This window comes from Pseudophryne corroboree, chromosome 4, assembly GCF_028390025.1.
Source record: "Pseudophryne corroboree isolate aPseCor3 chromosome 4, aPseCor3.hap2, whole genome shotgun sequence".
In the NCBI taxonomy this organism is placed as follows: domain Eukaryota; kingdom Metazoa; phylum Chordata; class Amphibia; order Anura; family Myobatrachidae; genus Pseudophryne; species Pseudophryne corroboree.
Genome location: NC_086447.1, coordinates 663,353,164 through 663,380,640, shown reverse-complemented (window position 1 = coordinate 663,380,640; position 27,477 = coordinate 663,353,164). Strand labels below are relative to the sequence as shown.

Genomic DNA, 27,477 nt, shown 5'->3' with positions numbered 1-27,477 from the left:
GCGATGTCGGTCCAATCCACCAGCTAAAACGACTTATCCCTCATTTTGGCACATATCGGGCACTGTGTATGCCACTACGCGGGTTCCTGCGGCCGCTAGTGACATCATCATTTATGTACAATATTGCTAGCGTGACGTCCTATGCTAATGGAGGACGGAACATGATTGTACCGTCCTTCATTAAAGTCTCTCCAGTGTGTACCCAGCCTAAAATAAAAGATTCATTGTCAGATATACTAAGAGGAAGATAAAGGGAGCTGTGTAGTGTACTATGTATTTGGAGAGATAAAGGAAATAAAGTAGCAATCAGCTCCTGCCCCGTTTCATGACGTATTTGAAAACGGACAGGAACTGATTGGTTGATACTTTATCTCCGTCTACTTTATATCTCTTTCCAGTGCTTTAGTATACACCACTTCCCCACTTGATCTCTCTCCAAAGTTGTTTAGATCATATGCCCCAAAGTTCAAGGGTTAGTTACGTTATATATCCAATGACTTTAAATATTCGTTCCCGAGAGTGGCCACTATGAATTAGACCAGAGTTACAGTGCATAGTGGCCATTTACACAGTACTGTTTATACGGCCATCTGAATAGAAGGTGAAATAACCCTACATTTTATGGAGTCAGTGCTGCCGGCACCATCCCACCCAGACAAAGTCAAAGCTCTAACATGGCGCCGGCAGTCCTCCTCCTACCGCCATCTTTATAGTGAGTGCTGACCACCGAGTATTCACAGCTATCTAGAGCGTGCTGCACACAGAGACGCTCTACTTTCATTCTATTCTTTGTTGTACTTGGAGGGACTGGCGCCCGCTGAAGGTCGATTGGATCGCGCCAACCAACATGGCGGATGGGGAAGGAGATGCAGGAAAAGAGGAGGTGACATAAGCTATTATTATTATTGTTATTATTAAGTAAAGATTTTATAAATGGAGTACATGCGTTTTTGGGTGACGTTACATTAATGATTGCCTTGCCTGTGGTTCTCATGTAGCATAATTTAGTTTTGCAGATGTATAAAGTGTCAGTAATGCTGTATACTCCAGGGTGTTGCAGTTCCCATTCTACAGTGCACGTGTCGCAGCGTGCTTGCAGTGTATGGTGAGACTTGTAGTTAGCCACAATCACCCAACATACAGTAACTTACACTTACATTGTACTTAGTCTGTTCCTGATTAATAGCATTAGTGGCCTGTGCTTATTTTAAGAGGCTGTTGTGCATATTATTATAATACAAAACAGTGGGTTTATGTTCCTTTGAAGTAGCATTGGTGTAAAATGCTTTGTGCATTCACAGGATGTTGCATTATTAAGATGCTTCTTCCAGTCTTGCCTGATTTGGCTACAATGTGCTTATCTGACCTTACAGAGACAGGAGAACCACATCAGAACAGGTAACCCTGTCATAGCTTTCACCCTAAAGCTTCAATTAGAGATCTGAGCAGTTTGCAGTGTTCATATGCTACTTCAGAGGTGTAAATAAAATCGTTTCAACTATGGGAAGGCACCAAAGGGTGAAGGATTTTTAGTTTAACCAGAAAAACTCCTTATTCCCATTTTAAGTCTAAAATGTGGGTGTAGTATGTCTGACCGCTGGTCAGCATACCGACGCCAGGATCCCGGCGGTGAGGGGCGAGTGCAGCAAGCCCCTTGCGGGCTCGCCACGCTATTCCCACTCTATGGGTGTTGTGGACACCTACGAGTGGAAATAGTCCCTGTTGGTCGGCTTGCCGACCATCGGGATAGTGAGGGGGCGGGATGTCGGTGGAGCTCATGTGACCGTTGGTCTACCGACCGCTGGCCACATGAATATCACCCCTAAAATGTAGTTAATGACTAGCAGTGTGGACCTGTTATTCTCTGAGGGTCATTAGCTCTGTGCCATCTCCCCACCCCCTAATCTGTGTCTTTCTCAACTGCCCCCGCTTTCTCCATCTGTATCTCCTTCACGGGATCCGGTCTCTAGGTTGACAAGACTTAGGTTGACCACTATTGGTCGACAGTAAGTAGGTCGACATGGTTTCTATGTCAACATGGACTCTAGATCGACATGACATGAGTTTTTCACACTTTTTTCTCTGCCGTCCTAAGTGGATGCTGGGACTCCGTAAGGACCATGGGGAATAGCGGCTCCGCAGGAGACTGGGCACAACTATAAAGAAAGCTTTAGACTACTGGTGTGCACTGGCTCCTCCCACTATGACCCTCCTCCAGACTTCAGTTAGAATCTTGTGCCCGGCTGAGCTGGATGCACACTAGGGGCTCTCCTGAGCTCCTAGAAAGAAAGTATATTTAGGTTTTTTATTTTACAGTGAGATCTGCTGGGAACAGACTCACTGCAGCGAGGGACTAAGGGGAGAAGAAGCGAACCTACCTAACAGGTGGTAGTTTGGGCTTCTTAGGCTACTGGACACCATTAGCTCCAGAGGGATCGACCGCAGGACCCGACCTTTGTGTTCGTTCCCGGAGCCGCGCCGCCGCCCCCCTTACAGAAGCATGAAGAGGTCCGGAAAATCGGCGGCAGAAGACTTCGGTCTTCACCAAGGTAGCGCACAGCACTGCAGCTGTGCGCCATTGCTCCTCATGTACACCTCATTTAGCTATAAGGGAAAACCCTCATTTATAGTGGGATCCCTGTGTTATATAGCGCTCTGGTGTGTGCTGGCATACTCACTCTTTCTCCCCAAAGGGCTTTGTGGGGTCCTGTCCTCTGTCAGAGCATTCCCTGTGTGTTTGCGGTGTGTCGGTACGGCTGTGTCGACATGTTTGATGAGGAGGCTTATGTGGAGGCGGAGCAGATGCCTGTAAATGTGATGTCACCCCCTGCGGGGTCGACACCTGAGTGGATGGTGCTGTGGAAGGAATTACGCGACAGTGTCGACTCCTTGCATAAAAGGTTTGACAACATACCAAATGTGGGACAGCCGGCTTCTCAGCCTGTGCCTGCCCAGGCATCTCAAAAGCCATCAGGGGCTCTAAAACGCCCGCTACCTCAGATGGCAGACACAGATGTCGACACGGATACTGACTCCAGTGTCGACGACGATGAGACTAATGTAACTTCCAGTAGGGCCACACGTTACATGATTGAGGCAATGAAAAATGTGTTGCACATTTCTGATGTTACCCCCGGTACCACAAAAAAGGGTATTATGTTTGGAGAGAAAAAACTACCAGTAGCTTTTCCTCCATCTGAGGAGTTAAATGAAGTGTGTGAAGAAGCGTGGGCTTCCCCTGATAAGAAGCTGGTAATTTCTAAGAGGTTACTAATGGCGTACCCTTTCCCGCCAGAGGATAGGTCACATTGGGAAACATCCCCTAGAGTGGATAAAGCGCTCACACGCTTGTCAAAGAAGGTGGCACTACCGTCTCCGGATACGGCCGCCCTGAAGGAATCTGCTGATAGAAATCAGAAAGCTATCCTGAAATCTATATATACACACACAGGTGTTATACTGAGACCAGCTATTGCTTCAGCATGGATGTGCAGTGCTGCAGCTGCATGGTCAGATTCCCTGTCAGAAAATATTGATACCATAGACAGGGACACTATATTGCTAACCGTAGAGCATATAAAAGACGCACTTTTATACATGAGGGATGCACAGAGGGATATTTGCCGGCTGGCATCCAAAATTAGTGCAATGTCCATTTCTGCCAGGAGAGGGTTATGGACTCGGCAGTGGACAGGAGATGCAGATTCCAAAAGGCACATGGAAGTTCTGCCTTATAAGGGTGAGGAGTTGTTCGGGGATGGTCTCTCGGACCTCGTTTCCACAGCAACAGCTGGGAAGTCTACATTTTTACCCCATGTTCCCTCACAGCCAAAGAAAGCACCGTATTATCAGGTACAGTCCTTTCGGCCCAATAGGGGCAAGCGGGTTAAAGGCGCGTCCTTTCTGCCCAGAGGCAGAGGTAGGGGAAAAAAGCTGCAGCATACAGCCAGTTCCCAGGAGCAAAAGTCCTCCCCCGCTTCCTCTAAGTCCACAGCATGACGCTGGGGCTCCACAGGCGGAGCCAGGTACGGAGGGGGCCCGTCTCAAATATTTCAGCAATCAGTGGGCTCGCTCACGGGTGGATCCCTGGATTTTTCAGATAGTATCTCAGGGGTACAAGCTGGAATTCGAGACGTCTCCCCCCCCCCGCCGTTTCCGCAAATCTGCCTTGCCAACCACTCCCTCAGGCAGGGAGGCAGTGTTACAGGCAATTCACAAGCTGTATTCACAACAGGTGATAGTAAAGGTACCCCTACTTCAACAAGGACGGGGTTACTATTCCACAATATTTGTGGTACCGAAACCGGACGGTTCGGTGAGACCCATTTTAAATTTGAAATCCTTGAACACGTATATAAAAAAAAATTCAAGTTCAAGATGGAATTGCTCAGGGCGGTTATTGCAAGCCTGGACGAGGGGGATTACGAGGGGGATCAAGGATGCTTACCTGCATGTCCCCATTTACCATCCTCACCAGGAGTACCTCAGATTTGTGGTACAGGATTGTCATTACCAATTCCAGACGTTGCCGTTCGGTCTATCCACGGCTCCGAGGGTCTTTACCAAGGTAATGGCCGAAATGATGATACTCCTTCGAAAGAAGGGAGTTTTAATTATCCCGTACTTGGACGATCTCCTGATAAAGGCGAGGTCCAGAGAGCAGTTGTTGGTCGGGGTAGCACTATCTCGGGAGGTGCTACAACAGCACGGCTGAATTCTAAACATTCCAAAGTCACAGCTGGTCCCTACGACACGTCTACTGTTCCTGGGGATGGTTCTGGACACAGAACAGAAAAAAGTGTTTCTCCCGGAGGAGAAGGCCAAGGAGCTGTTATCTCTAGTCAGAGGCCTCCTAAAACCAAAACAGGTGTCGGTGCATCACTGCACGCGGATCCTACGAAGCGATTCCATTCGGCAGGTTTCATGCAAGAACCTTTCAGTGGGACCTGTTGGACAAGTGGTCCGGATCGCATCTTCAGATGCATCGGCTGATAACCCTGTCTCCAAGGACAAGGGTGTCTCTGCTGTGGTGGCTGCAGAGTGCTCATCTTCAAGAGGGCCGCAGATTCGGCATACAGGACTGGGTCCTGGTGACCACGGATGCCAGCCTTCGAGGCTGGGGGGCAGTCACACAGGGAAGAAACTTCCAAGGACTATGGTCAAGTCAGGAGACTTCCCTGCACATAAATATTTTGGAACTAAGGGCCATTTACAATGCCCTAAGTCAGGCAAAACCCCTGCTTCAAAACCAGCCGGTACTGATCCAGTCAGACAACATCACGGCGGTCGCCCATGTAAACCGACAGGGCGGCACAAGAAGCAGGACGGCGATGGCAGAAGCCACAAGGATTCTCCGATGGGCGGAAAATCACGTGTTAGCACTGTCAGCAGTGTTCATTCCGGGAGTGGACAACTGGGAAGCAGACTTCCTCAGCAGGCACGACCTCCACCCGGGAGAGTGGGAACTTCATCCAGAAGTCTTTCAAATGATTGTAAACCGTTGGGAAAGGCCACAGGTGGACATGATGGCGTCCCGCCTAAACAAAAAGCTAGAAAAGTATTGCGCCAGGTCAAGAGACCCGCAGGCGATAGCTGTGGACGCTCTAGTGACACCGTGGGTGTACCGGTCGGTTTATGTGTTCCCTCCTCTTCCTCTCATACCAAAGGTACTGAGGAGAATAAGGAGAAGAGGAGTAAGAACTATACTCATTGTTCCGGATTGGCCAAGAAGAGCTTGGTACCCGGAACTTCAAGAAATGATCTCAGAGGACCCATGGCCTCTACCGCTCAGACAAGACCTGCTGCAGCAGGGGCCCTGTCTGTTCCAAGACTTACCGCGGCTGCGTTTGACGGCATGGCGGTTGAACACCGGATCCTGAAGGAAAAGGGCATTCCGGAGGAAGTAATTCCTACGCTGATTAAAGCTAGGAAAGAAGTAACCGCAAACCATTATCACCGCATATGGCGAAAATATGTTGCGTGGTGTGAGGCCAGGAAGGCCTCAACGGAGGAATTTCAGCTGGGCCGTTTCCTGCACTTCCTACAGTCAGGGGTGACTATGGGCCTTAAATTGGGTTCCATTAAGGTCCAGATTTCGTCCCTATCGATTTTCTTCCAGAGAGAACTGGCTTCACTACCTGAAGTTCAGACTTTTGTTAAGGGAGTGCTGCATATTCAGCCCCCTTTTGTGCCTCCAGTGGCACCTTGGGATCTCAACGTGGTGTTGGATTTCCTAAAGTCACATTGGTTTGAGCCACTGAAAACCGTGGATTTGAAATATCTCACGTGGAAAGTGGTCATGTTGTTGGCCTTAGCTTCGGCCAGGCGTGTATCAGAATTGGCGGCTTTGTCATGTAAAAGCCCTTATCTGATTTTCCATATGGATAGGGCAGAATTGAGGACTCGTCCCCAGTTTCTCCCCAAAGTGGTTTCAGCTTTTCATCTGAACCAACCTATCGTGGTGCCTGCGGCTACAAAAGACTTGGAGGCTTCCAAGTTGTTGGACGTAGTCAGGGCCCTGAAAATCTATGTTTCCAGGACAGCTGGAGTCAGAAAGACTGACTCGCTCTTTATCCTGTATGCGCCCAACAAGTTGGGTGCACCTGCTTCAAAGCAGACTATTGCTCGCTGGATCTGTAGTACGATTCAGCTTGCACATTCTGCGGCTGGACTGCCGCATCCTAAATCAGTGAAAGCCCATTCCACGAGGAAGGTGGGCTCTTCTTGGGCGGCTGCCCGAGGGGTCTCGGCTCTTCAACTTTGCCGAGCAGCTACTTGGTCGGGGTCAAACACATTTGCTAAATTCTACAAGTTTGACACCCTGGCTGAGGAGGACCTAGAGTTTGCCCATTCGGTGCTGCAGAGTCATCCGCACTCTCCCGCCCGTTTGGGAGCTTTGGTATAATCCCCATGGTCCTTACGGAGTCCCAGCATCCACTTAGGACGTCAGAGAAAATAAGAATTTACTCACCGGTAATTCTATTTCTCGTAGTCCGTAGTGGATGCTGGGCGCCCATCCCAAGTGCGGATTGTCTGCAATACTTGTATATAGTTATTGCTTAACTAAAGGGTTATTGTTGAGCCATCTGTTGAGAGGCTCAGTTGTTATCATACTGTTAACTGGGTATTGTATCACGAGTTATACGGTGTGATTGGTGTGGCTGGTATGAGTCTTACCCGGGATTCAAAATCCTTCCTTATTGTGTCAGCTCTTCCGGGCACAGTATCCTAACTGAAGTCTGGAGGAGGGTCATAGTGGGAGGAGCCAGTGCACACCAGTAGTCTAAAGCTTTCTTTATAGTTGTGCCCTGTCTCCTGCGGAGCCACTATTCCCCATGGTCCTTACGGAGTCCCAGCATCCACTACGGACTACGAGAAATAGAATTACCGGTGAGTAAATTCTTTTTTTTTTTTTTTTCCGCTTGTTTTTTTTTTTTTACTTTTTTATACTTTACGATCCACATGGACTACAATTGGGAACGGTAACTTGCCTGAAGCATGGCTAGCAGACACGGGGCACTAATTGGGGTTCCCGGTCACTCTACGAAGAAAACAACACCAAAAAAAATGTATAAAACTCATGTCGACCTTTTTTCATATCGACTTAGAAACCATGTTGACCTACTTACTGTCGACCTAAGTCTATTCTATCTAGCATACCACACCCCTCTTTCACCTCAATGGTCCTAAACCATAGGTCTGCAAACTTGGTCCTCATTACCCCACACTGCATGTTTTGCAGGTCTCCTCACAGAAACACAAGTGAAATAACTCCACCTGCGGACCTTTTAAAATGTGTCTGTGAGTAATTAATACACCTGTGCGCCTGCTGGGTTACCCGCAAAACATGCACTGTGTGGGGTAATGAGGACCGAGTTTGCAGACCTGTGTCCTAAACTATGTGATGCCGTACCATCAATGGTTTTACTCCTCAGAGGTTCGCACATGCATAGAGACTAAAGGTCCATACACACGGCGAGAGATTTGGGCTATGCCCGATTCTGACTATGAGACATGGACTGTGGTCAGTATCACAAGCAAAGATGACTGTGCTTGCAATACCAATTTTGGCTAAGTGACAATTTTGACTATCTTTTACACAAGATAGTCAAAATTGACTTGTCTGCAGTCTATTTTTGCTTGCGATGCTGATCCCGCGGGACCGCGCTTTGGCATCGCACGCTGTGTAAACACGGTGCAATATGCATTAACTTTCCATACGATTTTGACTAAATAGTCAAAATCGTAAGAAAAGTTAAGTGCATATCACACCGTTTGAACACACCTTTAGGGGTCTATTCATGAAGCAGTGAAAAGAGTGAAGAATTTGTCCATGGCAACCAATCAGTATAGAGGTAACATTTATACAGTGCATTTTATAAAATTGTACATAGCAGTTGATTGGTTGCCATGGGCAACTTCTCCACTGGCTCAATTCTCCATTCTTATCACTGCTTCTTGAATAGACCTCTTAGCCTGCACGGATGTCAGAGACAGAATGAGTGGAACAAGTTTCCTTTGCGAATGTGCGGTGGCTGACAATTCATTTGTTTTGAACTACACTGTTCATCCATCCCTGCACTGTCTCTGCTCTGTATGAGTGGGGCACAGAGCTGAACTGCTGACTAACAGCTGAGCCCATCCCTTCAAGTCAATGAGGCAAGCCAGCCCATCCCAGCACACACACCATGTTGTATGTTTAAGTCGGGGGGGGGGGGGGGAGGGAGGGTGTAGGGATGCTGGCTAAAAGCCAGTGTAGCTACAGCACTTTGTTTGATGGCGTGTAAAAAAAAAAAAAAAAAAAAAGCCCATCGGATCCACGGCCACCATCAATGGAGAGAAACTATCTGAATATCTGTAAAACCTACAGCTATCGGTGGGTAGCCATTGATGGTTTCTAACTACCGATGGTCATTCCTACCTCTATTCCCTTGTCTCTCTCTTCACTGCCCCCTCCTATCTCTTACATATCTGTCCCCCCCCTAATATGCATCTATTTCACCTATATCTTTCCTATCGTCTTTCACCCTTATCTACATCCTATCTCTTACATCGAGCCCCCCACTTCTCTGTCTCATTGTTGTCCACCTTCCATCTCCATCATCTTGACGGGGGCATTTATCATTGGTGGTAGTATCGGCTCTGGGCTATGATAGGAAGTTACAAACCTCCATCCTGCTCAGTGCCTCCCTAGCAGCAGCTACAGAAAGATGCGAGTTTGGTGTGGCCTCCCCTCAGATCAAGTTTGGAGACGGACATCTAAGGAGATTATGGGTGGTATCCAATTAGATCGGACATTTTTTCGGCTGCAAAAACCAGCATTTTTTTTTAATCCTTCTTTTTTTTTTTTTTTTTTGCTCTCTTACGTCCTAGAGGATGCTGGTGTCCACATTAGTACCATGGGTTATAGACGGGTCCCTTGGGAGCCATGGGCACTTTAAGAGTTTAATAGTGTGGGCTGGCTCCTCCCTCTATGCCCCTCCTACCAGACTCAGTTTAGAAAATGTGCCCGGAGGAGCCGGTCACAGCTAGGGAAGCTCCATAGGAGTTTTTCTAGTTTTCTTATTTTTATTAGAGTTAGGTACAGGAAGGCTGCTGGCAACAGCCTTCCTGCTTCGTGGGACTTAGGGGGGGGGGGAGTAGTGTCCAACCCTCTGATGTTAATGGCCACTATCTCCGCTGACAGGACATTAAGCTCCTTAGGGTGATGATCGTTAACCCCCCAAAGTGACCCCTCACTCCCGCAACATGCCGCCACCCCCTAACAGCCAGAAGTTAACAGTGGTGAGTAAGTCACCGGTGACCCTATAAGCGGGGAGCCGGTGGGAATGGTGGCAACAGTGTGGGAGCACAGTACTGAAGCTGTGCTCCGGAGGCTCAGTGGTACTACGGTGGGGCGCCCTGGGCCAGCGCAATACCCGTACATTTGTCACTACATCTATTAGGGTCTCTGACTGCTGCTAGAAATAATACCTCAGGCGAGTATAAAGAATGTAAAGGGCGGGAAGATGTGCCATTTTCGGGGGTAAAGCTTCTCTTCAGAGCGGATCCAGCAGCTCTCCAGCGCCATTTTCTCCCTGCAGAGATCACACAGCAACGCTGACAGGGAACAGTGACCCTCCACATAACTCCAGTCATCCTGTGTGGTACTGTTTGTTAGAGTGGTGGTGGGGGGGGGGGGGGGGGAGTGCTTTATATCTGTGTAGTCTGTTAAGGGTACACAGTCAGTGCCAGACATTTATTTTTTATAACTGTCTTCTAGGGCGCTGTGTGTGCTGGCTCCATTAACTCTGTGTCTCTCTCAAGGTACTTGGGGGGGGAACTGTGACTGACATTTTCCTATGTGTGTGTGTGTGTGTATGCTGATTATCACATAGCCATGTCCAGGGACTCTGTGTCTTGTGCGGCAGAGTATGTATCTTCACCAGTGGAATCCATTCCATGTACTCAGGAATGTAATATTATTTCTCCTACACTAGCCCTTATGGCAGCCCTTACTCTTGGGATTGTATCCCATTCCTAACTTTAGGCAGGAAATTTTTTCCTTAACCTTAGGACCACCCACTTTGGGTATATAGCCCTGCTCCTCCCCTTCCTCCATTAGTCTTTTTTTCCTGTCTCCTAGCTTGACAGGGTATTGTGTTATTTTTCTACTAGGAATTTACCTCTGTTCCCAGTAATACACCTCAGTGTAGCCGTACTGGAGGAGGGTGGCTCCCTGGAGAAGGCAAAGTGTGCTTGGGGCGGTTCTGTAAGTCCCTGATTTCGGCTTAAGGTGTCCGCCTGCTCAGTAGTTCCTACTGGTCCCTCTCCCCCCGCCGCTGTCTGGAGCCGTCTCCCCGGATGCAGGTTTCTCCGCTTGCCGCGGCGCCCACGGGACTGGCAGTTTGGGTGGCCGGAAGGGGAGTGGAGCGAAGGGGATGTGCGGCTGGCGGGCGGAAGCGCTGTGTGAGAGGCGGCGGCTGGCGGAAGTGCTGGAGCGGCCTTCCGGTCAGCTGTGGGATGGTCTGCTCAGCGCCACTTCTCTATGATTTTGTGTTGGTTTAAATAAATGGCGCTGCACACTAGGAGTGAGAGACTCCTATAAGCTGGGCAGGATTTGTGCTTACCAGCAAGATGGATAAAGAGCCTTCTCCCTAGAAGCCAGTCAGTGCCCTAAAGAGGTAAGTCCTCCTAGAGGACATGTTCCTTTTCTTAGGTTTGGATTTCTTTGAGTAGTTATGGGTTTTTTTCATATATTTTGCTGCTGTTAATTTTGTAGTGTGTCTCCATCTAAGAAGAGACTATGTTAGAAGAGGCATATTGATGTACATTGTGCAGCCTGTGATAAGATCTTTTCCTCCACCTGAGAATGTGAAGTTCTGTGAGGACTGTACACAGAGTGATATTCAGTAGGCTAGTCAGTCCAGTCAGATACAGGAATTGAAAGACTGGATGAAGAGGTCCTTTGTTACTAAAGAACAGCTGGCTGATTTGCAGGGAAATGAAAGATCTAGATCCCTGGCTAGTATTGATTCTCAGGACGAGTCAGCCTCTATTTGCAATTATGCTGATTATCGGGCTTCCTCTAGTTTGGGGTCAGAAGAGAAAGCGGAAGATAGAGAATTTAATTTGGATCTTGTTGACAGTCTCTTAAAGAATATATTTAAGACTATGAATTATAAGCAGATGGATAAAGGAGATGAAGATAAGGATGTTCTGTTTAGGGACAAATCCAAAAAGAACAGATGTTTTCCGGTTCACAAAGCGTTGAAGGATGTAGTGTCTAAGGAGTCGAAAAACATTGATAAAAGACTTGGCAGAATTAAACGAGTGGATCGTATGTTCCCGGTAGAGGATGAGCAATTTGTAGGCTGGTGTACAGTGCCTAAAATTGATGCGGCAGTGGCAGAAATGGTGTCTAAAACTACTATTTTGTTAGAGGACAGAGCTGTCCTGAAGGATGGCATGGATAAGCGTATGGAGAGTGCGCTAAAGAAATTACACGTGTCCTCAGGAGTGTCTTTAAGGTCTGGCGTGGCCGTTGCATCTGTTTCCAGAGCATTGAGAGTTTGGGGATCAGTGTTGTCCACAGATATTGAGGAGAAGATCTCGAGGCAATATTTGCAGAGAAGTCTAGGTATCATGCTCAAAGGCACAGAGTATCTGTGCGAAGCCTCTTTGGATGTGCTAGATTTTGCATCAAAGTCAATGGCGGCAGGTGTAATGGCTAGAAGGGCTCTATGGCTTAGTTCGTGGTCAGCGGATATGCATTCCAAAAACTGGCTGGTGTCCTTACCGTACGAGGGTTCTCTATTATTTGGAAATAAGATAGAGGCCGTTATACAAAAATGTCAGGGGGTAAGTCAGCGAAGTTACCTCAGGACAAAAGAAATACATTTCTGTTTCCTTCCCCTAAACAGCAGGTTAAGGAGGCAAGAAGTTAAAGGCCAGGACGAGCTTATATGGGAAGGAGGTATTCCTCGGGGACAAATAGGTAGTCCTTTCGTCAGGCTTACAGGAGAGGTGGACGAAGACAATGACTATCGCAGAGTTCCGGTATCCTTTCCGGTGGGAGCCAGGCTCCAGAAGTTTGTCAGTCATTGGCAGTATTCAATTCAAGATGCGTGGGTACTGGATGTGAGATCTCAGGGATACCGGATAGAATTCTCCTAAGTTCCAAGAAAGGACAAATTCGTAAGCTCGAGAAGCCCAGCTGTAAGTCTGGAATTAAAGGCCCTGGAGGACAGTTTAGAAGTTCATCAGGGCAAATGCAGTAGAGTCTGTCCCGCCTTCAGAAAGAGCGGATTCTATTCCAGAATATTTCTGATAAGAAAGGCGTCGGGATTTCAGACAGCTCAATGAATATATAAAAACAATAAAATTTCGTATGGAGACGATGAAATCCATCCTGTCGGGTGTAAGGAAAGAGGATTTTTTAGCATCCATAGACCTAAAGGATGCTTACTTTCATGTGCCTGTACACAAGTGGCACAGAAAGTACCTAAGGTTTTGCGTCATAGGCAAGCATTTTCGGTCTGAAGACGTCTCCAAGGATATTTACCAAGGTGCTGTCGGTACTGGTGACCATAATAAGAGGACAAAGGATAGCAATTTGGTGATATCTAGATGACCTACTGGTGTGCGGAGAGTCGAGTCAGAATGTAGAGGGGGCGTTGGAGGTGACGCTGCAGATCCTGCAAGAGCATGGCTGGTTGCTATATTGGGAAAAAGCCAACTAGAACCAAGGCAAAAGATCCAGTTTCTCGGAGTACAGGTGGATACTACCAATTATACAATAGGTCTTTCAGAGGAAAGATGCTCAAAGATTCGGGATCTGGCTTCTCTACTAAAAGAGTGCAACAACGTGACTCTGCGCCAGGGGATGCGTCTTTTAGGGATGATGGCCTCCTCCATAGACGTGGTCCCTTGGGCGAGATGGCGGATGAGGGATCTTCAGCTAGAGATCCTAGGTCATTGTCGAAGACGTTATTCCCTGAATTATCGCATAAGGTTAGGTCAAAGGGCAAGACGCTCCCTAGACTGGTGGATGGAGGCGGAACTGGTCGACAGGAAGACGACTTTGTCTGATCGTCACTTCCTCATTTTAACGGCAGATGCAAGTGCAGTTGGTTGGGGGGCACACCTGTTGCAGCAGAACTGCCAAGGAAGATGGAGCCGGCAAGAGCAAAGATCGTCTTCAAACCACAGGGAAATGAGAGCTGTATGGAAAGTAGTGATGTGCACCGGACATTTTTCGGGTTTTGTTTTGGATTCGGACGCGTTTTGGCAAAACCTCCCTGAAATTTTTTTGTCGGATTTGGTTGTGTTTTGGTTATGTGTATTTTTTTTTTTTTACAAAACCCCCTCAAAAACAGCTTAAATCATAGAATTTGGGGGTAATTTTGATCCCATAGTATTATTAACCTCAATAACCATAATTTCCACTAATTTTCAGTCTATTCTGAACACCTCACAATATTATTTTTAGTCCTAAAATTTGCACCGAGGTCGCTGGATGACTAAGCTAAGCGACACAAGTGGCCGACACAAACACCTGGCCTATCTAGGAGTGGCACTGCAGTGTCAGGCAGGATGGCACTTCAAAAAAATAGTCCCCAAACAGCACATGATGCAAAGAAAAATGAGGTGCAAGATGGAATTGTCCTTGGGCCCTCCCACCCACCCTTATGTTGTATAAACAGGACATGCACACTTTAACAAACCCATCATTTCAGCCACAGGGTCTGCCACACGACTGTGACTGAAATGACTGGTTGGTTTGGGCCCCCATCAAAAAAGAAGCAATCAATCTCTCCTTGCACAAACTGGCTCTACAGAGGCAAGATGTCCACCTCCTCCTCATCGTCCGATTCCTCACCCCTTTCACGGTGTACATCGCCCTCCTCGCAGATTATTAATTCGTCCCCACTGGAATCCACCATCTCAGGTCCCTGTGTACTTTCTGGAGGCAATTGCTGGTGAATGTTTCCACGCAGGAATTGATTATAATTCATTTTGATGAACATCATCTTCTCCACATTTTCTGGAAGTAACCTCGTACGCCGATTGCTGACAAGGTGAGCGGCTGCACTAAACACTCTTTCGGAGTACACACTGGAGGGGGGGCAACTTAGGTAAAATAAAGCCAGTTTCTGCAAGGGCCCCCAAATTGCCTCTTTTTCCTGCCAGTATACGTACGGACTGTCTGACGTGCCTACTTGGATGCAGTCACTCATATAATCCTCCACCATTCTTTCAATGGTGACAGAATCATATGCAGTGACAGTAGACGACATGTCAGTAATCATTGGCAGGTCCTTCAGTCCGGACCAGATGTCCGCACTCGCTCCAGACTGCCCTGCATCACCGCCAGCGGGTGGGCTCGGAATTCTTAGCCTTTTCCTCGCAGCCCCAGTTGCGGGAGAATGTGAAGGAGGAGCTGTTGACGGATCACGTTCCGCTTGACTTGACAATTTTCTCACCAGCAGGTCTTTGAACCTCTGCAGACTTGTGTCTGCTGGAAAGAGAGATACAACGTAGGTTTTAAATCTAGGATCGAGCACGGTGGCCAAAATGTAGTGCTCTGATTTCAACAGATTGACCACCCATGAATCCTGGTTAAGCAAATTAAGGGCTCCATCCACAAGTCCCACATGCCTAGCGGAATCGCTCTGTTTTAGCTCCTCCTTCAATGTCTCCAGCTTCTTCTGCAAAAGCCTGATGAGGGGAATGACCTGACTCAGGCTGGCAGTGTCTGAACTGACTTCATGTGTGGCAAGTTCAAAGGGTTGCAGAACCTTGCACAACGTTGAAATCATTCTCCACTGCGCTTGAGTCAGGTGTATTCCCCCTCCTTTGCCTATATCGTAGGCAGATGTATAGGCTTAAATGGCCTTTTGCTGCTCCTCCATCCCCTGAAGCATATAGAGCAGGGCTGGCCAAACCGGTCCTCGAGATCTACCAACAGTTCATGTTTTCCAGGCCTCCTGGAGATCTGTAGAATTGTCAGTTAGGAATGAATGCAGCACATCTTAATTAGTAATGACTACACCTGTGCACCAGTTAGGTGGTCTGGAAAATGTGAACTGTTGGTAGATCTCGAGGACTGGTTTGGCCAGCCCTGATATAGAGGGTTGAATTCCACCTCGTTACCACCTCTTGCTTCAGATGATGGCAGGGCAGGTTCAGGACTGTTTGCTGGTGCTCCAGTCTTCGGCACGCGATGGCTGAATGCCGAAAGTGTCCCGCAACTCTTCGGGCATCTCTTGCATGCCCCTGTCGTTTTTCAAATAATTCTGCACCACCAAATTCAATGTATGTGCAAAACATGGGACGTGCTGGAATTTGCCCAGATGTAATGCACGCACAATTTTGGTGGCGTTGTCCGATGTCACAAATCCCCAGGAGAGTCCAATTGGGGTAAGCCAATGATGTTCCTCAGTTTCCGTAAGAGGTTGTCAGCTGTGTGCCTCTTCTGGAAAGCGGTGATACAAAGCGTAGCCTGCCTAGGAACGAGTTGGCGTTTGCGAGATGCTGCTACTGGTGCCGCCGCTGCTGTTCTTGCTGCGAGAGGCAATACATCTACCCAGTCGGCTGTCAGTCATATAGTCCTGAGTCTGCCCTGCTCCACTTGTCCGTGGTTAAGTGGACATTGGGTACAACTGCATTTTTTAGGACACTGGTGACTCTTTTTCTGACGTCTGTGTACATTTTCGTTATTGCCTGCCTGGAGAAATGGAACCTAGATGGTATTTGGTACCGGGGACACAGTACCTCAATCAAGTCTCTAGTTGCCTGTGAATTAACGGTGGATACCGGACACACGTTTCTCACCGCCCAGGCTGCCAAGGCCTGAGTTATCCGCTTTGCAGCCGGATGACTGCTGTGATATTTCATCTTCCTCGCAAAGTACTGTTGGACAGTCAATTGCTTACTGGAAGTAGTACAAGTGGTCTTCCGACTTCCCCTCTGGGATGACGATCGACTCCCAGCAGCAGCAACAACAGCAGCACCAGCAGCAGTAGGCGTTACACTCAAGGATGCATCGGAGGAATCCCAGGCAGGAGAGGACTCGTCAGACTTGCCAGTGACATGGCCTGCAGGACTATTGGCTTTCCTGTGTAAGGAGGAAATTGACACTGAGGGAGTTGGTGGTGTGGTTTGCAGGAGCTTGGTTACAAGAGGAAGGGATTTAGTGGTCAGTGGACTGCTTCCGCTTTCATCCAAAGTTTTTAAACTTGTCACTGACTTCTGATGAATGCGGTCCAGGTGACGTATAAGGGAGGATGTTCCTAGGTGATTAACGTCCTTACCCCTACTTATTACAGCTTGACAAAGGCGACACACGCCTAGACACCAGTTGTCCGCATTTCTGTTGAAATAATTCCACACCGAAGAGGTGATTTTTTTTGTAATTTGACCAGGCATGTCAATGGCCATATTCGTCCCACGGACAACAGGTGTCTCCCCGGGTGCCTGACTTAAACAAACCACCTCACCATCAGAATCCTCCTTGTCAATTTCCTCCGCAGCGCCAGCAACACCCATATCCTCATCCTGGTGTACTTCAGCAGTGACCTCTTCAATTTGATTATCAGGAACTGGACTGCGGGTGCTCCTTCCAGCAATTGCAGGGGACGTGCAAATGGTGGAAGGCGCAACCTCTTCCCGTCCAGTGTTGGGAAGGTCAGGCATCGCAACCGACAAAATTGGACTCTCCTTGGGGATTTGTGATTTAGAAGAACGCACAGTTCTTTGCTGTGCTTTTGCCAGCTTAACTCTTTTAAGTTTTCTAGCAGGAGGATGACTGCTTCCATCCTCAGGTGAAGCTGAACCACTAGCCTTGAACATAGGCCAGGGCCTCAGCCGTTCCTTGCCACTCCGTGTCGTAAATGGCACATTGGCAAGTTTACGCTTCTCCGCAGACGATTTTGATTTAGATTTTTGGGTCATTTTACTGAGCTTTATTTTTTTGTATTTCTCTGACGTCCTAGTGGATGCTGGGTACTCTAAGGACCATGGGGAATCGACGGGCTCCGCAGGAGACTGGGCACTCTTAAAAGAAAGATTAGGTACTATATCTGGTGTGCACTGGCTCCTCCCTCTATGCCCCTCCTCCAGACCTCAGTTAGAATCTGTGCCCGGCCAGAGCTGGATGCACCTAGTGGGCTCTCCTGAGCTTACTAAAAAAAATTTAAAAAAAAGACGTAAAACGGCGGCTGAAGACTCCTGTCTTCATTAAGGTAGCGCACAGCACTGCAGCTGTGCGCCATTGCTCCCATAGCACACCACACACTCCGGTCAATGTTGGGTGCAGGGCGCTGGGTGGGGGTGGGGGGGGGGGGGGGGGGCGGCGGCGCCCTGGGCAGCAATTAGATTACCTTTTGGCACAATTAGCACATAATACAGTGTATAACACTGTATATGTGCAAAAAACCCCGCCATTAACATTATAAAAAGCGGGAGAAGCCCGCCGCTGAAGGGGCGGGGCTATCTTCCTCAGCACACCAGCGCCATTTTCTCTTCACAGCTCCGCTGGAAGGACGCTCCCCAGGCTCTCCCCTGCAGTATCCATACAACAAGGGTAAAAAAGAGAGGGGGGGCACATAAATTTAGGCGCAAAATTGTGTATAATAGCAGCTATTGGGAAAAATCACTCAGTACAGTGTAAATCCCTGTGATCTATAGCGCTGTGGTGTGTGCTGGCATACTCTCTCTCTGTCTCCCCAAAGGACTTGGTGGGGTCCTGTCCTCAGTCAGAGCATTCCCTGTGTGTGTGCGGTGTGTCGGTACGGCTGTGTCGACATGTTTGATGAGGAGGCTTACGTGGAGGCGGAGCAGGAGCCGATAAGTGTGATGTCGCCCCCTACGGGGCCGACACCAGAGTGGATGGATATGTGGAAGGTATTAACCGACAGTGTCAACTCCTTACATAAAAGGTTAGATGACGTAACAGCTTTGGGACAGCCGGCATCTCAAGCCGCGCCTGCCCAGGCGTCTCAGAGGCCATCAGGGGCTCAAAAACGCCCGCTACCTCAGATGGCAGACACAGATGTCGACACGGAGTCTGACTCCAGTGTAGACGAGGATGAGACAAATGTACAGTCCACAAGGGCCATCCGATGCATGATTACGGCAATGAAAAATGTGTTGCACATTTCTGACATTAACCCGGTTACCACTAAAAAGGGTATTATGTTTGGGGAGAAAAAGCAGCCAGTGACTTTTCCCCCATCTGATGAGTTAAATGAATTGTGTGAAGAAGCGTGGTGTTCCCCTGATAAGAAACTAGTGATTTCTAAGAGGTTACTGATGGCGTACCCTTTCCCGCCAATGGATAGGTTGCGTTGGGAGACATTTTAGGGTGGACAAGGCGCTCACACGCTTATCTAAAAGGGTGGCACTGCCGTCTCAGGATACGGCCGCCCTAAAGGAGCCTGCAGATAGAGGCTATCCTGAAGTCTGTATATACACACTCAGGTACTATACTGAGACCTGCAATTGCTTCAGCATGGATGTGTAGTGCTGCAGCAGCATGGTCGGATACCCTGTCAGACAACATTGATTCCCTCGACAGGGATACTATTTTGCTAACCATAGAGCATATAAAAGACGTCGTCTTATATATGAGGGATGCACAGAGGGACATTTGCCGGCTGGCATCTAGAATTAATGCAATGTCCATTTCTGCCAGGAGAGTATTATGGACTCGGCAGTGGACAGGTGATGCTGATTCTAAAAGGCACATGGAGGTTTTGCCTTATAAAGGTGAGGAATTGTTTGAAGACGGTCTCTCGGACCTCGTATCCACAGCAACAGCTGGGAAGTCGACTTTTTTACCTCAGGTTCCCTCACAGCCTAAGAAAGCACCGTATTATCAAGTACAGTCCTTTCGGCCTCAGAAAGGCAAGCGGGTCAGAGGCGCATCCTTTCTGCCCAGAGGCAGGGGTAGAGGAAAAAAGCTGCATCAGACAGCCAGTTCCCAGGAACAAAAATCCTCCCCTGCTTCCACTAAGTCCACCGCATGACACTGGGGCTCCACAGGTGGAGCCAGGTGCGGTGGGGGCGCGTCTCCGGCACTTCAGCGACCAGTGGGTTCGCTCACAGGTGGATCTCTGGGTGCTACTAGTGGTATCTCAGGGATACAAGCTGGAGTTCGAGGCCACTCCCCCTCGCCGTTACCTCAAATCAGCCTTGCCAGCTGCTCCCAGGGAAAGGGAGGTAGTACTGGCGGCTATTCACAAGCTGTACCTTCAGCAGGTGATAATCAAGGTTCCCCTCCTTCAACAGGGACGGGGTTACTATTCCACAATGTTTGTGGTACCGAAACCAGACGGTTCGGTGAGACCCATTCTAAATTTAAAATCCTTGAACACTTATGTAAGGAAGTTCAAGTTCAAGATGGAATCGCTCAGGGCGGTTATTGCAAGCCTGGAAGAGGGGGATTTTATGGTGTCGCTGGACATCAAGGATGCTTACCTGCATGTCCCCATTTACCCACCTCACCAGGAGTACCTCAGGTTTGTGGTACAGGACTGTCATTACCAATTCCAGACGTTGCCGTTTGGTCTGTCCACGGCACCCGGGGTATTTACCAAGGTAATGGCCGAAATGATGATACTCCTTCGGAAGAAGGGAGTTATAATTATCCCGTACTTGGACGATCTCCTTATAAAGGCGAGGTCCAAAGAGCAGTTGTTAGTCAGCGTAGCACTATCTCGGGAAGTGCTACAACAGCACGGCTGGATTCTGAATATCCCAAAGTCGCAGCTGATTCCTGCGACGCGTCTGCTGTTCTTGGGCATGATTCTGGACACAGAACAGAAGAAGGTGTTTCTCCCGGTGGAAAAGGCCCAGGAATTGTCATCTCTGGTCAGGGACCTCCTGAATCCAAAACAGGTGTCGGTGCATCACTGCACGCGAGTCCTGGGAAAGTTGGTAGCTTCTTACGAAGCAATTCCTTTCGGCAGGTTCCATGCAAGGATCTTTCAGTGGGATCTGTTAGACAAGTGGTCCGGATCGCATCTTCAGATGCATCGGTTTATCACCCTGTCCCCGAGGGCCAGGGTGTCGCTACTGTGGTGGCTGCAGAGTGCTCATCTTCTCGAGGGCCGCAGATTCGGCATACAGGACTGGGTCCTGGTGACCACAGATGCAAGCCTCCGAGGTTGGGGGGCAGTCACTCAGGGAAGAAACTTCCAAGGACAGTGGTCAAGTCAGGAGACTTCCCTACACATAAATATTCTGGAACTAAGGGCCATTTACAACGCCCTGAGTCAAGCAGTACCCCTGCTTCAAAACCAACCGGTGCTGATTCAGTCAGACAACATCACGGCGGTCGCCCATGTAAATCGCCAGGGCGGCACAAGAAGCAGGATGGCAATGGCAGAAGCCACAAGGATTCTTCGATGGGCGGAGAATCACGTGCTAGCACTGTCAGCAGTGTTCATTCCGGGAGTGGACAATTGGGAAGCAGACTTCCTCAGCAGGCACGACCTCCACCCGGGAGAGTGGGGACTTCATCCAGAAGTCTTCAAGCTGATTGTAAATCGTTGGGAACGGCCACAGGTGGACATGATGGCGTCCCGCCTCAACAAAAAGCTAAAAAGATATTGCGCCAGGTCAAGGGACCCTCAGGCGATAGCTGTGGACGCCCTAGTGACACCGTGGGTGTACCAGTCGGTTTATGTGTTCCCTCCTCTTCCTCTCATACCCAAGGTACTGAGGATAATAAGAAAGAGAGGAGTAAGAACTATACTCATCGTTCCGGATTGGCCAAGAAGAACTTGGTACCCAGAACTACAAGAAATGATCTCAGAGGACCCATGGCCTCTGCCGCTCCGACAGCACCTGCTGCAGCAGGGGCCCTGTCTGTTCCAAGACTTACCGCGGCTGCGTTTGACGGCATGGCGGTTGAACGCCGGATCCTAACGGAAAAGGGCATTCCAGATGAAGTGATTCCTACGCTGATAAAAGCTAGGAAGGATGTGACAGCAAAACATTATCACCGCATATGGTGAAAATATGTTGCTTGGTGTGAGGCCAGGAAGGCCCCAACAGAGGAATTCCAGCTGGGTCGATTTTCTGCACTTCCTACAGTCAGGAGTGACTATGGGCCTAAAATTGGGATCCATAAAAGTCCAGATTTCAGCCCTGTCTATTTTCTTTCAAAAAGAACTGGCTTCACTGCCTGAAGTTCAGACGTTTGTTAAGGGAGTGCTGCATATTCAGCCCCCTTTTGTGCCTCCAGTGGCACCTTGGGGTCTCAACGTTGTGTTGGATTTCCTGAAATCACATTGGTTTGAGCCACTTCAGACCGTGGAGTTGAAGTATCTCACGTGGAAGGTAGTCATGCTGTTGGCCTTGGCCTCAGCTAGGCGTGTGTCAGAATTGGCGGCTTTGTCATGTAAAAGCCCATATCTGATGTTCCATATGGACAGGGCAGAATTGAGGACTCGTCCCCAATTTCTCCCAAAGGTGGTATCAGCGTTTCATTTGAACCAACCTATTGTGGTGCCTGCGGCTACTCGGGACTTGGAGGATTCCAAGTTGCTGGACGTAGTCCGGGCCCTGAAAATCTACGTTTCCAGGACGGCTAGAGTCAAAAACTCTCTATTTATCCTGCATGCACCCAACAAGCTGGGTGATCCTGCTTCAAAGCAGACTATTGCTCGCTAGGTCTGTAGCACGATTCAGCTTGCACATTATGCGGCTGGACTGCCGCATCCTAAATCAGTAAAAGCCCATTCCACGAGGAAGGTGGGCTCTTCTTGGGCGGCTGCCCGAGGGGTCTCTGCTTTACAACTTTGCCGAGCTGCTACTTGGTCGTGTTTAAACACTTTTGCCAAATTCTACAAGTTTGATATCCTGGCTGAGGAGGACCTTGAGTTTGCTCATTCGGTGCTGCAGAGTCATCCGCACTCTCCCGCCCGTTTGGGAGCTTTGGTATAATCCCCATGGTCCTTACAGAGTACCCAGCATCCACTAGGACGTCAGAGAAAATAAGAATTTACTCACCGGTAATTCTATTTCTCGTAGTCCGTAGTGGATGCTGGGAGCCCGTCCCAAGTGCGGACTCTCTGCAATACATGTATATAGTTATTGCTTAACTAAAGGGTTATTGTTATGAGCCATCTGTTAAATGAGGCTCAGTTGTTGTTAATACTGTTAACTGGGTATAGTTATCACAAGTTGTACGGTGTGATTGGTGTGGCTGGTATGAGTCTTACCCTGGATTCCAAATCCTTTCCTAGTAATGTCAGCTCTTCTGGGCACAGTTTCCCTAACTGAGGTCTGGAGGAGGGGCATAGAGGGAGGAGCCAGTGCACACCAGATATAGTACCTAATCTTTCTTTTAAGAGTGCCCAGTCTCCTGCGGAGCCCATCTATTCTCCATGGTCCTTACGGAGTACCCAGCATCCACTACGGACTACGAGAAATAGAATTACCGGTGAGTAAATTCTTATTATTTTTATGATCCCAACAAGGGCCCTCATTCCGAGTTGTTCGCTCGCTAGCTGCTTTTAGCAGCATTGCACACTCTGGGAGTGTATCTTAGCTTAGCAGAATTGCGAACGAAAGATTAGCAGAATTGCGAATAGAAATTTCTTAGCAGTTTGAGTAGCTCTAGACTTACTCCTACATTGCGATCAGTTCAGTCAGTTTCGTTCCTGGTTTGACGTCACCAACACATCCAGCGTTCGCCCAGACACTCCCCCCGTTTCTTCAGACACTCCCTCGTTTTTCCCAGAAACGCCAGCGTTTTTTCGCCCACTCCCAGAAAACTGCCAGTTTCCGCCCGGAAACACCCACTTCCTGTCAATCACACTCCGATCACCAGAACGATGAAAAATCCTTGTTATGCCGTGAGTAAAATACCTAACTTCTGTGTAAAATAACTAAGCGCATGCGCTCTGTGAACCTCGCGCATGCGCAGTAAGCGACTAATCGCAGTATAGCGAAAATCGGCAACGAGTGAACAACTCCGAATGACCCCCAAGGTTGGGTATCCTGCTTCTAAGCAGACGATTTCTCGCTGGATCAGGTTTACTATTCAGCATGCTTATTCTACGGCAGGCTTGCCGTGTCCAAAATCTGTTCAGGCCCATTCTACTCGTAAGGTGGGTTCTTTCTGGGCGGCTGCCCGGGGTGTCTCGGCTTTACAACTTTGCTGAGCGGCTACTTGGTCAGGGTTGAACGCATTTGCTAAGTTCTACAAGTTCGATACTTTGGCCTCTGAGGACCTAAGGTTTGGTCAATTGGTTCTGCAGGAGCCTCAGCGCTCTCCCTCCCGTTCTGGGAGCTTTGGTACATCCCCATGGTACTAATGTGGACCCCAGCATTCTCTAGGACGTAAGAGAAAATAGGATTTTAATTACCTATCGGTAAATCCTTTTTCGTAGTCTGTAGAGGATGCTGGGCCCCCGCCCAGCGCTTCGTTACCCTGCAGTGGTTACTTCAGTACTGCTTTGTTCTTGGTTTAGTACTGTGTTGTTACTTGGTTAAGTAATGTTGTTCAGCCGTTGCTGAGTATTCAAGCTGTTTCGCTTGGTTTGCCGTGTATGTGTGAGCTGGTGTGAATCTCACCACTATCTGTGTAAATTCCTTCTCTCGAAGTTGTCTGTCTCCTCGGGCACGGTTTCTATACTGAGTCTGGTAGGAGCCAGCCCACACACTTAACCTCTTAAAGTGCCCATGGCTCCCAAGGGACCCGTCTATACCCCATGGTACTAATGTGGACCCCAGCATCCTCTACGGACTACGAGAAAAGGATTTACCCATAGGTAATTTAAAATCCCATTTTCTGGCTATTCCATTAGCCCCTAATTTTTCTGTCCAAACAATGTTACATTTTCGTGCAAAAACAGCGCGATCGGGAATAAATGCATGCTTTATTACTTCGGCGCTAATTGTATAGCCCAGGCGGGTAAATTACAGTGCCTTGCTAAAGTATGCACCCTCCTCCCCCTCCTTTGCATTTTTCATGTTTTGATGCTTCACAACCTGGAATTAAAATGGATTGTTTGAAGGTTTGTATCATTTTATTCACAGAACATGCCTACAACTTTGAAGATTTTTTATTTTTTTTTAATTGTGAAGCAAACAACAAATAGGACAAAATAACAGAAAACGTCAGCGTGCATAACTATTCACCCCCCTAAAGTCAGTACTTTGTAGAGCCAGCTTTTGCAGCAATTACAGCTGCATGTTGCTTTGGATAAGTCTCTATGAGCTTGACACATCTTGCCGCTGGGATTTTTGCCCATTCCTCAAGGCAAAACTGCTCCAGCTCCTTCATGTTGGATGGTTTCCGCTTCTGAACAGCAATCTTCAAGTCTAACCACAGATTTTCAATTGGATTGAGATCTGGGTTTTAACTAAGCCATTCCAACACATTTAAATGTTTCCCCTTAAACTACTCGAGTGTTGCTTTAGCAGTATGCTTCGGATTATTGTCCTGCTGGAAGGTGAACCTCCGTCCCAGTCACAAATCACAGGCAGACTGAAACAGGTTTTGCTCAAGAATATCCCTGTATATCACCATCTTTCCCTCGACTCGAAAACGTTTACCAGTCCCTGCTGCTGAAAAACATCCCCACAGCATGATGCTGCCACCACCATGTTTCACTGTGGGGATGGTGTTCTTGGGGTGAAGGGATGTGTTGGGTTTGCGCCAGACATAGCGTTTTCCTTGGTGGCCGAAAAGTAAAATTTTAGTCTCCTCTGACTAGAGCACCTTCCTCCATACATTTGGGCAGTTATCCGCATACCTTTTGGCAAACTCAAAACGTGCCTTCTTATTTTTAACACTAAGTAATTGCTTTTTCTCCGGCAGGGTCCACAGGTTTTTCAAGGGATGACAATGGGATATGATTAAGCGACAGCGGATTTGCACCAATTGGTCAAGTCTTTTCCGGCCTCCCAGCATGCAACGGGCCCGTCCATATAGCCCTGCCTCCTGGCTCAGGCAAAACAGTTTTTTGTTTGGTGCCGCAGGATCCGGACCATGGTTTTTAGCAGCCCTAAGCTTTCTTATTTTATTTTTATAGTCTTACTATTTTTTCTTGAGTGATCTTTTTAAACAGTGTCTTATACGTACCTTAGAAAGAGTCACTCCAACAACTCCCCGCCGGGTCATGACAACGCTTACAGTGCTGTTTTCGGCGGGCGTCTGTGTCGGATATACTAGAAGGTCCAGCAGATGTTACCAGGCTGCGGCCGGAGCACGGGGAGAAGGCAAGCTATTGGCTCCGCTTAGTGGGGGAATACAGACACAGCCGCACTCTTTTGGGAGGAGACTACGAAACAGTCGCTGACGCTGCTGCCACCCCAGGTGCACCAGCGCTAGGCCTTAACGATCAGAGGCTCCAGGAATAGTATGAGGCCGCGATCCCTAGGGTTGATGTCAGCAGTGGGAAGTCAGACGCTCTCCTGGTCACCCCTCCCCCCTGGTTCATGACCAGTTTCCTCCAAGTCTCCCGCCATGAACTCTTTCCTGCTTCTGTCTCAGATGCTGTACACGAAGGGGACCCAGTTGCAGCATTGGCGGCTGTGTGACTGCCTGTGTTCACTATATTTTCATGGAGCGGCAATGTACACTAGTAGCATTTGGATCCACTCGGCGTTCGCTAATGTATTGATCGGTCCTAGAAGCGAGGTGAGTTTCCCTGTATCCCACTCTACTGAGTACGGGTAATACAGCACTAAGTCTCTACCCTTTTGAGTACGAATAGTTAGATAAGTGCCTATTGCATATGAGTCTGTATACATTTACTGTTGTTTCTTTAGCAATGCATCAGAATACGTTGGATCTGTTTAAACATGATGGAGTAATATGTTCTCCTACATATTTAAAATGTAGTTGTAGATGATGATGTGCTCATAGTGCTTATTATACGAATGTATAATATGTGACTGACTGCTAGTGTGATTGCTGACTTTACTATATTTCTGTCAGTTGTGTTTATTCCGATCCTCAATGCTGGTGCATGGGTAGGGTCGGATTGTATGTCACATTAAGAACTTAAAGTGATTACAGTCACAAATTGCGTAGCACATTGTGGAAGTGTTGATTATTTATCATGTCTAAGAGCGGCAAAGGTGAGGAAGGTACACTCACAGCAACACTCATATCATGTTTTTCTTGCAAAGCTGTGTTATCCTCTCAGGATCTGGTTCAGGATGGTTTGTGTGCAAATTGTTTTGGCTTTCACCAGGGGTTATTGAAAAATACAAGGTAGGTGCAGATGGATCCACCTTGGGCTGTGTTTGCACAGACTTTATCCAGTATAGGTGAACGGATAATTCCTCCAACTCCTGTACCAGAGAGAGGTTACACTATTAACCCTTACATGCAGCTCCCCACCTATGGTGTATCACTTCCAGCAGCAGACTTTCAAAAGAAACAAGCTGATATGCCGGTGGTAAGTAAATCTTCACCCTCACAGGCTACACATGATTTAGATGATTATTCATTAGAAAATGAAAGCTCAATTCATTCTACTTCGGCATACGAAGAGGAGGAAGGTCTCAGCTCAGTGGATATAGCTAAGTTAATTAAAGGTAGAGGATTCAGCAGAGCCTGTGTTAAAAAACCAAGGCACCTGTGTTTTTAAACGTCCCAAAACAGTTAAGACTGAGTTTCCAGGGTCAGTTCAGCTGAGGTAAATCATGAAAGAGGCTTGGGCTATGCCCAATAAGAAGTTTAGAATTCCTAAGAAATGGGATTCCAATTATCCTCTTCCAGCTGAGGATTGTTTAAAAAGAGAGGCGGCTCCTAAAGTAGATACGCATGTAATTCGATTAGTGCGAAAATCTACATTAACTTTGCCTTCAACATCGTTAAATGATGTCAAGGATAGGAGAGTGGATGGTTTTCTAAAAAACATTTTTTCCCTGTCTGGGGCAGTCATAAGACCAGCCATGGCTTCAGCTTGGATGGCAAAGGTAGTGGCTGCCTGGGCTGATGCATTGTAGGGAGATTTTTCAATAGCTTCT

The 27,477-nt window shown here is 48.1% G+C and overlaps 1 protein-coding gene across 1 annotated transcript in view; it reads left to right on the top strand.

Annotated features, from left to right (window-relative positions):
• The first annotated feature begins 341 nt into the window (after positions 1-341).
• LOC134910132 (cytochrome c oxidase assembly protein COX20, mitochondrial) overlaps positions 342-27,477 on the top strand; it is a 37,659-nt gene continuing 10,523 nt past the window's right edge. The window contains exon 1 of the mRNA XM_063917814.1: positions 342-883. Coding sequence (XP_063773884.1) covers positions 848-883 — 36 coding nt within the window. The 5' untranslated portion in view covers positions 342-847. The remainder of the gene's footprint in view (positions 884-27,477) is intronic.